Genomic DNA, 18,025 nt, shown 5'->3' on the forward strand with positions numbered 1-18,025 from the left:
TCTGTCTGTCTGTTCGTAATGCTCTTGGAGCACTCCGGTTACTGAAACAACCAATCAGAGTTCTCCAAGAGTGTTCTGGCCAGGAGGCGGGGGCAATGGTGTGGCAGAGTGCTGCCATGATGGCAGGGATGGAGGGGACAGAGGGGAAAGAGAGGCCAGCACTGATAACCTCACTGCTACCCCCCCTCCCCCATACCCCGCCCCCGCTCCCTGGAGGCAGCAGTGGCGTGGGGTGCTGGATGAGGGGGATGGAGGGGCAAGCTGCCCCTCCCCCCTGCTACTGGGAGGTGGGAGCAGTGTGGGTGGCAGCGCTCCATCCCTGCGTGTAAGTCCTGATGGGCAATTGGTAAGTCTTCACATAATATTATATATACAGACAACAATAGCAAATATTATAGCTGACATCCCATCCTTAGCTCTCTACTGCAATGAAGTACTGAAGAGGTTTAATTGTGCAATATTGCAGTGAAGACTGTACACACTGCCAACCCAACAGCACTACAATGTGTTATGAATGGAGTATGACAACCTTTCTGAGTTTAACCAAACAGGGAAGAGGGCTGTGTACCTCTATTACAATAATAAGATGCATCCCTTTCAAGTGGGGATTTTCCCTAACTGCCCTATGGAGTGCAGGGGCCCTTCTATACAATGCAAATTATTTTTTTTTTTATCTTGGCTGACAATTCTGTTTTGGAAGAGGGATGCATGAACCCTTCAAACTACTTCTGGGCTATCTGACAATCAGTCAAGAAGTCTGACCCTACCTCCAGGTGCATATGGAGAGGAAACTGGAAAGGCAGAAATCACACAGACCTGTCCAATGCAAGTTTCAGTACTCTGCTGTTGTCAGCCTGCGACTGCAGTCATGGGCATCTGTGCAAGAACTAAGTTTAGATCTTCATGGCTGCAGAGTTGAGCCATGCTGTCCAGCTCTGGAAGGCACCATGCCATAAAGGGAGATACAGCCAAGATTTGGTGCTGAGGCTATTTTTCCATTATTTACACAGCAGCTCCATACATACATTCAATTTAAGTATTCTGGAAATGTCTCTCAGAGATTACCACTACGAATTTTGGAAATGAGAATTATTTATCTTATTGACCAGGTGGGTTATGAAGGTAGGAGGCAGCTTTTAAATATTTATTGTTGATTATTACAATCTATTGGCAAATTCTTACTAGTTCACCAGTGATTGACCTGACACATGGTATCATCACTATATAAGCTCCTTGGGTTCATCATTTCAGTACAGTCAGTCCACATGGTAAAAGTCATTTCAACATGAAATACAGGATAAATTACTCTGTGCAGGAAGAGGGTGATTTTAAAGCTTAATATATTAGTCTGTTCTCTTTTCATTGTAAGCCACCTGATGTATGCATTAATTATTTACCATTTTTTATCTTTAAAGTGAAAGAGATGATACATATAGGTTTATAAAAAATTCATTTTGCATACTCATTGACTGTCATTTTAGCTTACTGTGTATAATTTAAAATTGATCCAAACTGTTAAAAACATCAGCACAATCAATTCATTCTCATTCTGATAATTTATCTGCTAGAATGCAACGTAAGAGTGGATTCTCAAGGAAGAGGTTATAAAATGGTAGGCTGTTAGAGAAATTCAACGGTAGCATGGTGATTCCATTCAGAGAGAGATATTGCTAAAATCGCTATGACTCAAACCCAGTGAAAGATGCAATCAGCTCCATAATTTGTGGCAAGTATAAAATACATTCTACTCCACTGTCAGGATAAAAACCCTGGATGGAATAAAGTGTGTACTGCCATTTATTGGACTGTAAAATAAGAGTGTCCCCTCTGATTTTCAATTAAAGAAAATATTTTCTAAGCGCTGAACACTTCTGTTGCCTTGTTTTAATTCTAACAAGAAAGACATTACAGAAACCACTGCAATAAAAATAACACCTCTTATATGCATAGGGCCTGGTAGTAGTACTCCATGTTATCAAATGGGAAACTTGATTCCGACACCAATTCTCTCTCCTCCACTGTGCATTGGCCAGGAATCCTGCAAAGATTATTCACATTATTGAAGGGATCTTGTCTCCAAACTCTGACCACTGAATTATTATCAGAACTCCTGTTCATATGAACAGGGGCTGTAATAGACCCCAATTAGGGATTGGTATTAACAGACTGAAGAAAGCCCCATCCAGTTGTCCTTGGTTTGAAGGAAGAATACCGACTGAAAAGCCCGCAAGCCTGCAAGTATTAAAATGGTGATGCATTTCTGAGAAGATCACTGATCAACCCAACCTGCAAACAAAAAGTTCCCTAAAACCAGACAGTAAGAGAGATTGTAATTGTATGCTGAATATCTAAGGGCCCAAGGGCTGGGGAGCTATGATTCTATATGCTACCTTTTTGCTACCCACATGCTGGGGCCGTACCAGGACTGGAAAGGATCCCAACATAATTTAGACAGTACTGGGCCTTCTGCTCCACCTTATGTACCACGGTTTTGCCTAGAAACTCCACAGTACCGTTTGCCATGCCTCACTGTGGAAATACATCTTCTGCCCTGCCCCCAATTCTCCCCTAGACAGGATCCTCAGATGGTATCTTCTAGAGTAAGGGCTAACCTTTTTGGCAGGCATATCACAAATTAGCCCTGTACCCTCCTCAAGTGCCACTCTGATCCCCTTCCCCTGCCCAGTCTGCTGCTCTGCTTTCTGCTCCCTGCCCTATCCGCCATGTACCACAGACAGACATTATCTGTGCCTCTTGTGGCATACATGTTACAGGCTGGGCACCCTGATGTAAAGTACCTGAACCAAAGGAATCCTCCAATATCCAAAATTGGGAATTTTAGAGTCCCTTTACATTACTCTGGCATTTTATATGGCAATAAAGAGGCCAGAATGTGAGTTAGTATCTCATCCGATGTATTAACTCTCTGATGTTGTGACTTTTCTATTTTGAGGTAAAAATGTAAATGTTTCCCTCTTTCAAATGTGATACTGCCTTCCACTGTCATTTACATCCTGTAGTAGCTGTAGCTTTTTCCAAACTAGACAACTAAGAGTTAGGAGCATATTGTATTCATGGCTGCAACTATTTGGGGCAAAATATATTCAGACAAGACGACTCTGTATCCAGTGCTAGTATATCATTGAATACAATGGAACAGCATAAATCCTGGGAAAGCTGGTAAAGTAACCAATAAAAGTTACATCTGCTCACGTTTCGAATGAATATACCACCTCCTCAGTGTCTAGCTATATACACTCCGGTTAATAGCCCACAGCATAGTTGGCAGGTGGGCACTGGAAATGAGGCATGTGACTAGGCAATCAGGGTGCTAATGGAATCTGCTCTGTTTGAACCAGAGAGCAACTGTGAAGCTGCTTCTTAGTCATTATTGCTGCTTTAGGATTATAGTAGCCTGTGCTGCTGCTGCCCTCCACTATAGAAAGGATTTTGTTCTTAGATCAGCATAGTGTTTAACCCATCAAGTCCTGTCCTGCTGTTCAATATGAATGGAATGAGTGGAAGGATCTCAATTCATGAGTCTGTTCAGACTTAATAATACACACAATTCACAATTCTTTCCACCAAAAGATTTCAAAGCACTTTCTAATGATGGATAAGTGTCATCCTCACTTTACACACAGGGCAAGTGAAATAGAGGGCTGAGATGACTTACTAATATATAAAATGCAGTGCTAGAGTTGGAACCCAGATTATGCTTCTTGATACTCACTTCTGTGCCTTTAGCACTGACTGATTCTGAGTAACACCAAAACCAGTCATCAGACCATTCTTGACTAAGTTATCTTCCCTCCATTCCAATCAGCTACGAAGGGTTCTAAAAGTTATTTAGTTTCTGAACAGACTTCATCTTATTTATGATTATTCCCAGATAAACTACTGAAAAATACAATTTTTTCTTGAAAGAAATTAACATTACTGACCTGTTTTTAAGGAATACATACATATTAAAGTGGTGCTAGCTAAATATATATATAAAGTACTCCTTTACAAACATTGCCTCTCAGTTTAACTAAGAACCATGCAAACATGGACTTGGAAACTTAAGTGATGGGTTCAAATTCTAAAAATCTACAGATGTACCAACAATGGTTAAAAATAGCTCAAGAACCATAAGGCAACATAAAAGGATCTTTGGAAGAAATGAATAATGTAAACAAACTATGATACTCTGACATGTTTGGTACTACTGCATCATATACTCTTGATAAAATTAGAAGACTGAAAGTATTCTATATGGACAGTTATTTCAAAACTGTTATGAGTTGCTTTAAGTATCTGCTGCCAATAGAGCAGTTGTAATATATTTTCTCAATCCTGCACATTGTACAACCTTGCAAATCTAATCCTCAATTTGCTAATCTCCATAATTTCTAATCCGTGTGACAAAATTGACAGTCTTTAATCTCTCTCTCAAAAAAATCTTTAGCATCACAGGCTACTGTGAGCTCAAATGTCAGAGAAAATCCATTGTTTTTACAAGTTTAATCTTATTTAGAAAATCTACATATTTGAGTAAATAATCAATGGGCGGCTCGTGATGCTGTATCCGTGCTTTGCTACTGTACTATACTGTACACATTTGTACGGTTCCAACATGTACAGCATAAATACTTGTGTATTCCACATTTATAGTTAGATATTGCATAAAGTATGTCAACATATAGATAAAAATAAGTGTGAATGTGCAGCTATCTTAAGTAATAAAAATAAAACCAGTATCCCAGATGGGCTTTTAGTCTTTTACTGTACTGTTAGAGACTAACAGCTCTGAAAGGATAATATACAAAAACAACTGTCTTGATATTTTTGACAACTTTAGTCTGCAAGACTGGCATATCTCTAAATATATGCAAAATATACAGAAAACAAAAAAGAAATACAAGTTATGATTTGTGCTAATGATAAAATGTTGTCATTACTATTTTCAGCAACATAGTGGAAGGGATACAATTTCTGAAGCAAAACCTTTGTGCATAGATGCAAAAGTTAGTTTTCCCTGTCTGATTCTACTACTTACCTTCTTCAGAAACGAGCTGTCATATTTTTTATGCAAATTCCAGAAATTTACATGTTTGAAGCTGACAGGCAGGCAGTATCTTCCTAGAAAAGTTGCCACCCTAGCACAATCCCCAGATGAAATGGCACAGTGGGTTAGAAGAATACAGGAGATTGGATTACCTGTCTGCACCCGATCATTGTTTCTAGGAGATAATCCATAAATTATTAATCCTTCTAATGTTCCTGAGCAATGCAAGGAGGACTGCCTGTGACCTATTTCAACCTCTTGCACTGTTGTTGTGGGAACAGCTTTATTGTAGGAGTTGAAACTGGCTACTTTTGTGTCTCTTAGTTTCATAAATTTTATTGTCTTTTCTGTAGATAATGCTTATTTAGCATCTGTTAGAAGGGCCATGACTGTTCATAACAGTAAGACCCCCACCTGCAGGGAACACACAGATGAATAAGTGTTCTTTTATGTAATTATACTTGTACTTTATTAAATTACATGGTTTCAAGAATTTATAGTCGTTTTAATGTTTCCTGCTCTACATCTGCCTAGAAAAAAATAATAGTCATGCACTTTGCTTTCAAAAAGTCAGAAATTCCTGTGTGTAAAAATTATGCCAGAGTCACCTGTAATACATAAATAAATCAATATGTTGCTGTTATGGGTCTTTATTAAAGGAGATCAGTATACTTTCTCAAGGTGACTACATATGATTTTCTCCAATTCTCCACGGCACAGAAATAGTAAAACAACATACCCAAAATGCCTCACTGGTAGAGATGGAAGAGAGGTTCCTAAGTCACTAGACTCTATTGTAAGTATTAAACCATACAGCCTTCCAGAGAAGCACTGGTATGATGCATATGTAGCCCATAAAAATAATATTGCACACTAATATTCTTTTGGACTAAATCTTGCCTATGTGCATATACAAAACTGAGCGAAGTCCTGGGACTCTAATTTACTACTCTCAGGGTATGCCTACTTGTGTATTTAGGCTCACCTAAATTTAATGCTCATTAGCTTAATGTGCATTAAAGCAATTTAGATTTGCATCTACACATGAACACATTAAAGTACATTAATGCCATGTGCACGCACTGATGTGGGACTAAAGTTAGTCCCAAATCAGTCCATATATAGTGTTAATGTCCCTTCATGTATCTACATGTGCACTGATGTGCTTTAGCTATTTGTGCCTAAATTTGATACCTCTTGCAGGTATCTAATTTAGGTGCAAATAGCCCCAAATTGCAATTTTTAAGGCACATTAAAGGTGTGCACGTGGATACACACCCTTAATGCACATTAACTTGGGCTAAAATGCCTTAAATTGGCTCATGCAGACACGCCCCCAGTCTCTTTAAGGTAACAATCCTGTAAATATATGACTAGCTTTACATCAGTTTAAATTTAATTGCACACATTATGTAAATTTAATTGTATACATTAGCACTTTTGTGTGACAGTCCAAGTGATTTTGTAGAGGTAATAAGTACATTTCATTTGACAAAACACTAAAATGAGAGTGTAACTTTTAGCAAGTCAGATAGGACAGAATCATCTATGACAAAATCATATAACACAGAAATTACTGTTGACTACCTCCTGAAAAGTTATTAGCCATACACCTGGAAGTGACAACAGAAAAGTGATTTATCTACAAAAACATTTGCTTGCTGTTGTAGGGCAAAAGGACAATAGGAGAAAAACAGGGTGAGCAAGGAACACAGCTGAATACCTGCAGTAATTTATTTTCAAAAGCTTTCAGTAAAAAACAGAATGCTGTTGCTTGTAACCGCTATGCCTGATGAAGATATATGAAGTGAAAAAAAAAATCTCTCAGTTAAAAATAAGCATCTATGACCTAGAATACAGCATAAGCTCTGTGTGGGTGCAACGTCAGTCTGTGCTACGTTGCAGGTTTGAGACCTGAGAGAGGTTTGTGATTCACTGGGAATTCCTGTAAACAGAGTGCAGTAAAATTGTAAAGAAAGGTCACTTTGCTTTAATGCAATATAGAAATGTAACCTACTAGTGAACATGTGGTAAAAGTCCTTCTCTGTGCCTTATCACAGGGGGTTGTCTCATTACCTCAGACTGTAGTAGCTTTCGTTTTTACCAGTGCAGGTCCCTGGTTTCCTCCCCAGAACGTCTGCCAAGAGGGTAGCTATTACATAAAAAATAAATTGAATGCTGAAGAACAGAAAGAGTTAGAACAACAGGCAATGTCAACATTGCTGGAGCTAAAACATCAAAATGCACAGTTCACAGGGCATTCCACAATACAGCTGAAATCAACTTTAAAAGAAGCAGCAATTAACAATGTAAAAACAATTAATTTGTGACACTGCATCATGTCTAATTAAAATGCACGTTGCAGCAAAAATTGGCCCCCCATATTTGTTATTTTAAAGTGGACAAAATAATAGGAGATAGTGGCAACCCTCCTCAAAGAGTTATGTTCAGCTTTAGCAGTTTCGCTTATTAAATTTTTTTTTTAAAGTCTTACATAGTTATAGGTCAAGAAGGCCACAGTCAGGTTAACTGGTCCACGACTGAGAGGGAATAGTTAGAATCTGCCTCCATATTTCTTACTGAATAATCAAAACCAGTTCTGCTGAAGTTATAAGAATGAAAAAACTAAAACATATATGGTAAATCAGTTGTCTAGTCAAGTAACAAAGGTACTGGCTGTTGTTCCAGAAGAAAGATAGCCCATATTAAGAAAGAGATTCATTGCAAGCAAAAAAACATCCGGGAGTGGTAGGATTTGTGACCATTATTTTAGATAGAAATGTGGAGAACACTCAGTATCTGTCATTCAAATTTGTCTCTGTGATTACTGGTCCCATTTTACTTGCCACTATCTAGCCCAGGGGTGGGCAAAATGTGGCCCAGAGGCCGAATGTGGTCCGCCAAGCCATTCTATCCAGCCCATTGGGGCCCCTAAAAAATTTAGAAAATTAATATTAATCTGCCCTGGGCTGCCTGTCATGTGGCCCTCGATGGCTTGCCGAAACTCAGTAAGCGGCCCTCTGCCCAAAATAATTACCCACTCCTGATTTAGCCCCATTTACTTTTCATATCCCACATAGAGCAGTGAGGCTTTTAAGCATGACATGAGATTTATTCACTGGGCGTGCTCAATTAATTTCTCTAACATCTTAAGAAAAACACTGAGTTCTCTGCTGCTGCTACTTGTCAGCCAGGGGAAATATTAAAGGGCATCTATACAAGTGCTCTGGGGTGGGGGGAGGTGCTTTAATTAGAGCGGCTCTGAGATCCACTCTAATTAAAGCGCCTGCAGTGTCTGTGTATTCAATGTCCCATGCTTCAAAATGGCGGCAAAGGCACTTTAACTAAAGCTCGTTCAACAAGATTTAAAATGCCCCAGCCATAACTTTGAAATAGAGGGACGCTGACTACACCTGATGCAGAGGCCGCTGGAGCGTGCTAATTAGCATGCTCCAGCAGACTTGAGGCAGACTCAATTAATGGAGTCTGCTCCAACGTGTGCTAATTAACATGCATCGAAGCAGAGCTCCGTCACATGTATAGGTGCCCAAAGTGACTACAAACTGAAGAATTTTCTTCCTGCCTGAAGTCTGAAGTGGAGTTGCCAGGCAAGCAAAAAACTTTGGAGGCTATTTAAATAATCTGTTCTGCAAAAGGTAGTGACAAGGGTGGGGGCAGGTAGAAGGAAAACTACATAGATGGAGCTCCATGTGGGTAAGTAGGCAAACAATGGAGAAAGCCTCCCCTGACAACAACAAGCCATTGATGGAAGAGATGAATCACTACCACTTGGCCTTTTTTAATGTTAATGTATGTAGAGTACATGCAGCGTAGCACTCAGTGTTCTTCTGTAGTATAAAATCACAACTGAATAACTGAAATGCAGAATGTAACTCATTTAATTTGCTGAAGCACAAATGAAGTCTGTCTAACTCAAATTGAAAATATCAAAAGGTCATTGTAAACATCGTACCACTTCAACAGGAGTGTCTTACTGCAAGAACCAGAAGTATACAATGAGAAGCGAACATTTTTCCTGCACTAACTGCTTCAAAATGCAAGAGAAAAAAAAAGGCATTTGCAATATACATCAGTCACTGAGCAAGCCTAGCACAAGAGAACTAACATTTAATTCACGCAAATGTCAAAGTTTGAGGCTATCCGCATGCTGTATACTTCAGGGGTCAGGAGGCATATGGGAGGTCATACCATTTATTTCTGAAATAATGAATCAGCAGCAGTAAATAAACAAGGAAAACAAACTCTCTGACAGTGGAACTGGAATTAGAGGATGGAGGAGGAAAACAAGTCATTAACAGAAACTGGCACTTGGTTTTGTTATCTCTTCACATTTTACTTTCAATTCAAAATGCAGCAAAGGAACTTTCACATTTGACAAGATCTGACACAGCAGAAACCTGCCCCTTTTCAAGATCAGTTCATTACATTTATCTAAAAGATTACATTTGCTTTAGAGGTTTATTTGAGCCTGTTGTGAAAAAGAAGAGCCTGTTTAGTGCAGCTATTAGAAACACTGCTTAGATGCAAAATCTAAAAAGATTTTGGAATGGTGTTTCTCTTTCCTTTAGTCTCAAATAAAGGACTTACTAACTTCTGTTTAAAATACAAAGAAGAGTCAATTATCCGAACTAATTGGACCCAAACACTGTTCATAAAATCCAATTGTTTGGCTAATGAAACACATACTGAATGAACACACATCAGTGCCATTATCTGAAGCAAGCCTGGCATCAGAATTGCCTTTCAATTTGTGGGTTATTTCAGTTTTTCCTGTCATTAAACAGTTTTCTTTCTATTCAATGCCATTATTCTCACTTGTACCATGCACCACAGAGGTTGGCAGCACAACATGCAGTTAGATAAATAGTGTGTGGATAATTCACGTTCTTCTGAAATTTTTCAAATATTTTTGCTTTTTCATACTTGCATTTCTCATTCAGCATTTTATCTCATCATAGGTACCATTGGATGGACATGGGAAGCTCCTATTGAAGTTATTGCACTTAGACCTACACTGTGCCAGTTAAGCAAAAGGATGAAGAAAGAATACTGTGGTTCTAGGATGGGTGAGCCTGTTCCTGTCATGCTGCCTGTCCCTTCAACAAGCCACTGACTTTCACTTAAACTTTTTGAGAAATATAAGACTCCTGGAGCATCTGGAGAGAGAAGTTTCTTGTTCAGGTGGGCAAACACTACAGAAAAGGACCTGGGGGTTATAGTGGACAATAAGCTGAATATGAGCCAACAGTGTGCCCTTGTTGCCAAGAAGGCTAACAGCATACTGGGCTGCATTGGTAGATGTGTTGCCAGCAAATCAAGGGAAGTGATTCTTCCTCTCTATTCAGCACTGGTAAGGCCACATCTGGAATTTACTGTGTCCTGTTTTGGATCCCCCATTACAGAAAGAGTACAGACAAATTGGAGAGAGTCTAGTGGAGGGCAACAAGAATGGTTAGGGGGCTGGGGTACATGACTTATGAGAAGAGACTAAGGGAATTGGGCTTGGAATTGGGCTTATTTTGTTTAGAGAAGAGAAGACTGGGCACGTCTACATGCACATTAATGTGCCACAGGTACGGTACATTAAGTTTAGCACCTATAATAACAGGTACTAACTGAATGCACAGTAACTGGCATTACTACAGAGTAATGCCAGTGCACACCTTTTTAGTGATGCTAATGCACAGTACACTAATTCTGTCAGGGGGTGCACATGTACCCCCTACGTGTCACCAAGGAGTGGAGACCAACTACTGGTAAAGATTTTCCTGTGAACCAGTGGTATTCATCTGGCACAATTTTACTCAAGGTAAATCAGGTGAGGCTTCAGTTTCATGTCTGCTAGAGGCACTATCTACATATGGCAAATATTAATTAAAACAATAGCGTATTTTAGTACAAATAGTTACAACAGCTTTTACTTCAGCATGGTTCAGTGAGATGGATGATTTTATCCATGGCAGCATGAGAAGGAAAGACTGACAGGATGACCTGCACATCTCTTCAGTAGAACAGGCTCCAGGGAAGAGTCTGAGGGCAGAATAAAGAGGTGGACTTCACCTCCTGTGCCCTCATTCTGTCCATTCACTTTGCTGTTGACATGGCCCTGGGGCACCTACCTGCTGCCTCTTTCACCCTCACATTTCCATACTGGCTGTGCATCAGTTGGAAAGCAATTAACCTTGAAGAAGAAAACCCCTCCTTGCTGGAGCCACAACAGATCCTGCTGGACAGACAGAAGTGTCACTGCAGGGAAAACGAACAGAATCTGTAGTGCTGCTGATACTATGAGAGATTTTTGGTGGAGCTGGAATTTGAGAGAAAGACCCCATCTGTTACTATATTTTTTCTAATATTCAATATTGTAAAAAAATGGTGTCCAAAATGTTCAATACCCACCCAGATAGACCAAGTCCTATTAAACAACTATATCTGATCTAATGTAATAAAGCTGTGTAATAGGGACGTCCACTCTGCAATGACTTTAGCAGTAATAATCAGTTATGTGACCAGATAGGTAGATTATGTTCAATAACCAAGTGGTGTAAGTGGGACAGAGGTAGCTTGTCACTCATGGGCGGTATCTCAGCCCATAACAGTAATAAGGATAAGATACCAATGCATATGAGAATCCTGGGGGAAAGTAAAGCAATGGACCAGAGTTAGGCTACTGCTAATGAAAAACATGAATCAACTTTTACCTTCAGAAAGCAAAACAGGAATGAACTGGGATTTTACTGCATGGGAGTGTTCTCCTGTACTGTCAAACAGACCCCAGAACATGTCTCAAAATCCCTCGCTTTGCGAGCACGTACTAGTTTGCGGTGAGCTTTCAAAAAAAAAAAAAAGGCAGAAAGGAGAGAGATTCACTGAATTCTGATTTTGTGAGAGGAGAAAATTAAAGAGGTGAGGAGGACCAGAGGACCAAAACTGAATACCACCTTGTTGCCGGCACAAGGTGCCCGAGGGAGGCAACAATTGGGTTCGTTGCCCGGTGTGCATTGCGCCAAATAAACACACTGGGGGAGAAGCAGACAGAGTTTATTTGCGCTCAAGTAAAAGGCACAGGGAGACTGTATGGTCTCAAATCCTGCACACCTAACCCTGCAACAGCGGGATCTTTATACCCCAGTCAGTTTCACTGTCAGTGATTTTTCCATCAGCTGGCCCCCCTCTTTCTCCCCTTTCCCTCCTCCTTTCTCTCTCCGAGCCGTCCCCTTGCATTCCACAGATAACAGTTTTAGCTCGCCTGCTTTCCAGAAGGACAGGAGATTGCAGGCACCAAAGAAAGGGTTACAAAGGTTGGGCAAGGGGGCGGGTTGGCTCTTCTGAGCCTGGAGCAGAAGGACTTCCTCGACACTCGTGGTCTTCCATCCCTCTGAGTTACCCAGGGTTATGCCCAGTGATACCACAACCTGGTGTAGCAGTGTGACAACCTGGGGAGATGCTGCACGGGTTGTTTAAATCCGTACTAGCGCAGGGCTCCTCTTCCTCGTCCTTTCTCCCCTACGCTAGGAACGACCTCGGCCCTTGGCCAAGGAGATGGCAGGACCCCTTTGCCCTCGCTTCTCCGGGCTCCTCCTCGCTACCCACCAGATCCTTCTCACGAAGAAGTACCACGTTCAACAAGCCTGGGGCCCGGTGCGGAGATGTTCACCCCCCTTGGGCCGGGCTCTAATTCCCGCGGGACAGGCGCCGGGCTGGCCGTGGAGAAGCCCGAGGGGCCGGGCCGGCGGAACCAAGCTCGGCGGAACGGAAGGCGCGGGGCGCGCGCGGGGGACGGCGGGGACGGCTGCGCGGTGGCTCCGCGCTCAGGTCTCGCTGCCGCCCGCGGCTCCTCCCGCGATCCAAGATGGAGGCGCTGAGCCGAGCGGGGCAGGAGATGAGCCTGGCGGCCTTAAAGCAGCACGACCCCTACATCACCAGCATCGCCGACGTCACGGGCCAGGTCGCGCTCTACAGCTTCAGCCACAAGGCCAACGAGTGGGTACGTGCGGGCCTGGGCCGGGGGTCGCGTCGTGCCCGTCCTGCGTGGGGCCCTGCCTGACCAGCCTGGAGCTCCGGCGGCTCCCCCTGGGCCCACGCGGCGGGGACCTTCGTCTCGAGCGAAGCAGCCTTTCCTCGGGTGCCCGAAGGTGTCTGCCCGTGCAGCTGCCGCTGCTGACAGCCGCGGGGCTGGTGGCCGGCGGACGGCGTTGGAGAAACGTCTCTCCGCGGGGGAGGATCTCCCCCCAGGAAGGGTTTCCCGCTGCGGGGTGGGGGAGAAACTGTCGGTGCGTGCTGCGTTTCCCGAACAGAAATGAGTGATGTGAGCTGGCGCTAAGAGTTTCTACTGAAGTTACAGAGGCTCAAAGTTAGAGGCTGGAGCTGGCGGGCTTGTGCCTCTCTTCCTTTTCAGACCTCCTCACCCCTGCTCACCTCCTCTGAAGCAAGTGTGTAGCTTCATACACGCAAGCTCTCAGTTAGGAACAGGCTCCTGTGAAAGCCCTTCTTGTGCAGGGGGGCACCACAGTGAGGTTTTCTTTTTATTAACTTTTAGTGTTTAAAGCAGGGGTCGGTAGTGTTTTTGGGCAAAGTGCTCTAAACACCTGTAACCTCAGTGCATAAGATGTTGGTGTGCCAGGGGTCCAGTCCTTGTGGCTGTGCAGACCTGGCCTCTTTTCCCACCCTTTGCCCAGAAACATGCTTGCCAAGCAAAATGCGTTCACGTGCTACACTCTGGCACCCGTCGGGGATTTCCTATCCCTGGCTTAAACAAAGTCACAGTGAATGAGTAGAACGGGATATCAGTGAATGATTTGGAGAGAACAAATGGTATGCTGACTTGACAGCAGTTATATGCCAATCGCCATTTAGGTCTTCTTACATGACAGGGTATATTCTTCTGGTTGTTTGCAGAATTAAATGTATTGTTGTCTGCCCCAAAATGGGATTTCCAAGGAAAACTTTGAATTTTTCCTTTGCTGGTTTGGTTTGCACACAAGGGAATTACAGGATACTACTTATTACGAACAAGGGAATAATATTGTTCATGCAGGCCAAATGATGTATATAACCACATTGCCTAATAGTTTTAGGAAAATATGTGAAATACAAGAGAATTATACTCGTTCCACCTTCTCAAAAGGGACACAGTTTATCACGGTTTTAGTCAGCAAACTGCGTAACTGTAAGCAGACATATGGTTGAAATAAATCATTGCTGTCTGTTGTAGGAGAAGACTGACATAGAAGGTACCTTGTTCGTATACAGAAGGTAAGGTATTTTATGTAAAAATATTTATTTTTGTATATCACTGTTTTGCTGATCTTCAGTCACGTTTAACTTTCCAGCTGTACTAGTTTCTGTTGTCCAGAAAAAAAATAATCTCCAGCTAATTCTTTTTCAAAAAAGAAATGTAGCAACTAAGCACAATTCCTACAAAAAGAACAGAAGATTTTTCAGGGGAGTCTTAACACAATTACATAAAAGTGGAAGAATTTTAATTGGGCTGTTTTGGTAGTGCGTTATCATTCACCAGTAAATTCTTCTGTGCTGTAAGTGACTCTGTGGATGAGGCCTTCTCCCCTTCTTGTAGTTCAGAGATTCCAGATAAAAAATTATATAAATTATGCTAACATTTATCAAGTCCGTACAATTTAAAAGCCACTAGTTTATGTATGAGCAGTTTTGAGTGTTTTTGATGAGGTTTTTGAGTGACCTTGAACAACATGGCCAAATACTTTATTTTTAGGAAGAGTTAATGTAAATATAACCAATGATTTAGACCTAGCCCAAATGCAAATCAGTAAGTTTGCAGCCTTTCATTGTTCCATTGTATGTAAGAAATGGGAATGAATCTAACCTTCCTGAGAGACAGCCACCATTTAGTATTTTATTTGATAATCATGTGGTCAAATGGTTTATATACTTAGTTTTTATAGACTTCACTTGCATCCCAATACTATGAGCACTCAAGCAAATTGAATAATTTTTTACTACTGGTTGCAGTCCTAAATATTTTATTTGAAGCTATTTGTGATAGTAAAATAAGTACTGTGTATATTTAAATCTTGAGATGAGTATGTTTGGCCCTCTCAGGAAAGTTTGCATTTCACTTTCTTAAACTTTAACAGGATGTGGCCACAGTGCTGTTGAAATGTTAACCTTTCAAACAGTTAATCACATCTGATAAGAATGGAGTAGATTTATGCTTGATTCCCAACCTCCCCCCCTCCCCCCCCGAATGAATGACCCATAACGTGACCAAAAAAAGAGCTGTTCTAGCGCTACAGTGTTACTTGTACAATACGTTTTAACGGCACAGCTAAGCATGCTTATAGTGTTCATGTAATTAAGAAGTTCAAGGAGACAAAGATATAGCCTTTGTCTTGAGATTGTTTGCTTTTGTTTTCAAATTTGAGTCCAGAGCAAATCTTACACAGAATATCTTTTGTACTATTGGTTAAAGCAGTTTTTCTTTGTTTTTTAAGGAACTATACTCGGGGTTAGGGGAAATGTAACTCAAAAGGAAAAACTCTCCATTTACAGGTCTGCTCTGAACTCTCATTCTAGTTTTTAATGGAACTGCACCTGTTTAAGGTAGGGGTAAATTTAACTGAAAACATTCGGCCTTTTGATGTGACATTCCGCAACAGGGGCCAAAGCCCACCAAGTAGAGGTATAAGCCCCCCTTGATGAAGGGGGCCACTAAGGTCATATCACTGATTGCTTGGGACAAAACAGGGTTGGGAGTGAAAGTCATAGGTTTGAATTGAGTGCATGAAGGGAGGAAACCAAGCACAGTACACCAGCCGGCCCACTAGACCTCAAACGAGTCCAAGGAGCCAGTGGGCACTGCCCAGTGAAACTCTGCTGAAAGATGTGAATGGATGAGAGACAGGAAAACAGCTCTGCAGTCCCTGCGAGTCCTCCTGGCCAGAGCCTCCATCCTGGTTAGGTATGTTGCCAGCTTTGCTAACTGAAGACATTAGGAGACTGATGGGATTCAAGTTCCATCATGGACCATGAGACTGTTCAGGCTAGTGGTTGGACACTCCTGAGTTCTAATTGTGGCCTTAGCAAGATTTGCTGTATAGCCTCAGGCAAGTCACTTTATCCTTCTGCTTTGGTTTTCCCACCGCTAAAGTTGGCACATGATTTAAGTAGCCTTCTGGGGTTCTTGTGAAGATTAGCTGGGGTCTTTAAATTGTTTTCTAAACTTTAACTGCTGGTGCACTGATAAATTCTCTCTTTGGCAATGTCCAGATCCTCTGAGTGACCTGGTAAGTGCGGGAAACATGTAAGAGACTATTGCTTATTCCAGGAAAAGAGAGCCTGATTGAAAGTACAATGAAGTTGCTGCGTCTTTCTGTTGACTTCAGTGGACTTGGAATAAGGCCCTTAGCAATGAACTTGTCATGAAACTTACTGGTTTATATCCCTGGTAGGACATACACCTTGCAAAGACTTAGACCCTTGCTTACTTTTACATGCTCTGTGGAGTTATACTTCTTGGAGTGCAAAAATCAAGTTCATTCATAATTATTTTCAGGATTGTAATTAAGCGTGCCCTAACTGATGATAAATCCTTTTCTGAATCCTTCATTAGCTCTTGACCTCAGTGATATCTTGAAGCACCATGCTCAACAACTTAAATATAAGCCTTGTATGTAAAACTGTAATTAAAATTAACTATAATTAAAATGCAAAAAAAAAAGTGTCTTTTAATTTGAGTGAGTCGTCTTGAATTTCTTGTACTTAAGGGCTATATCTGGGTTACCTTGCCTATCTATTGTGCTCAACTGCAGTTATCTTTTTTAAAAAGACTTTTTTATGAAAATTAAAAATAGTTCTGACCTTTTTCCTATATTGCTTTGGAAACAAGTGTAATGTCATACATTTAAGGCTTCAGGTGTTTATTATATGCTCTTCTTTGTCAATTTTTTCAGTACATATTTGTTTAAAGCTATAACATTATTTAAAGTGAATACGTTTGGTTGTCTTATGCAATAAGTTTTTTGCTTTGGGGTGTATATATATGTAGCATACTTTTATAACTAATATAAACTAGGTATGTTTATAAATGCAGCTGCCAATAAATGTATCTCTCTTTTGGAACAGACTTATCTGAAGGGAAGAATAGAGGTGTTATGCTTAGTTGAGCCACCTAAGTTTGTCTATAAATATATTGTGACGTGGGCTACCCTTACCATTATTAAGAACTGTACTGTTAGTTTTTTTACTTTCATTGTTTGAAAGCATAGCACATCTCTGCTGCCTTGTTATCTCAGAGTATAACTTGAATGTTACCTTGAACATGACTCCTAACAGTACCCAAACCCCAGAGTGGAGTTGGTTAACTGGTATATAAAGCTTGGAGCTTGTGCCACTGAAGCATGAGGGTAGAAGGCACTGGGGACTTAACTAAAGATGGTTACAGTTTGTTTATTAAGTGGAAATATGATATGCACTGATCAAATTACTCTATTCTCAGTTACTCTCTTTTCATTGAAACAACAGGTCAGCTTCTCCCTACCATGGTTTTACAATTGTAAATCGACTGAATATGCACAACCTGGTTGAACCAGTAAATAAGGACTTGGAATTTCAACTCCATGAACCTTTTCTTCTTTACAGAAATGCTAGCTGTAAGTATGGCTGGTTTTAAAATCTATAATTTTAGAAGTTCAGATTCTGTAATGTACCTTGACAAGGTTTGATAAAATGTCTGTGACTGTATTTTCCTGTAATCACTGCTTGTTTGAATACAGTTATGTAGGTGTCCACTACAGTTCAGTCACTGTCTATTTTAATAGTTTTAAACCTTTTTTACAAATGTAGGGTACTGTACGTAGACTGAGATTTGTCCTATTATGAATCAACTTCGAGTTTCATATATGGTACATGATATGCGTGGTACTGAGTTGAGTCTTCCTATCCTGTATCTGTTTAAAAAATATGAGGATGCCATTT

The 18,025-nt window shown here is 41.0% G+C and overlaps 1 protein-coding gene and 1 long non-coding RNA gene across 2 annotated transcripts in view; one reads left to right on the top strand and one right to left on the bottom strand.

The window, feature by feature from the left end:
• Positions 1-10,961: 10,961 nt before the first annotated feature.
• LOC109311330 lies at positions 10,962-12,829 on the bottom strand. The gene is made up of 2 exons (XR_002101477.1): positions 12,487-12,829; positions 10,962-11,704 (listed from the first exon to the last, which is right to left on the bottom strand). It is a non-coding gene; the product is annotated as an uncharacterized LOC109311330 (long non-coding RNA).
• Positions 12,830-12,868: 39 nt separating this feature from the next.
• DCP1A (decapping mRNA 1A) overlaps positions 12,869-18,025 on the top strand; it is a 73,300-nt gene continuing 68,143 nt past the window's right edge. The window contains exons 1-3 of the mRNA XM_019536924.1: positions 12,869-13,058; positions 14,286-14,326; positions 17,573-17,700. Coding sequence (XP_019392469.1) covers positions 12,924-13,058; positions 14,286-14,326; positions 17,573-17,700 — 304 coding nt within the window. The 5' untranslated portion in view covers positions 12,869-12,923. The remainder of the gene's footprint in view (positions 13,059-14,285; positions 14,327-17,572; positions 17,701-18,025) is intronic.

Source organism: Crocodylus porosus, unplaced genomic scaffold (genome assembly GCF_001723895.1).
Source record: "Crocodylus porosus isolate Cpor-Errol unplaced genomic scaffold, CroPor_comp1, whole genome shotgun sequence".
Taxonomy (NCBI): domain Eukaryota; kingdom Metazoa; phylum Chordata; order Crocodylia; family Crocodylidae; genus Crocodylus; species Crocodylus porosus.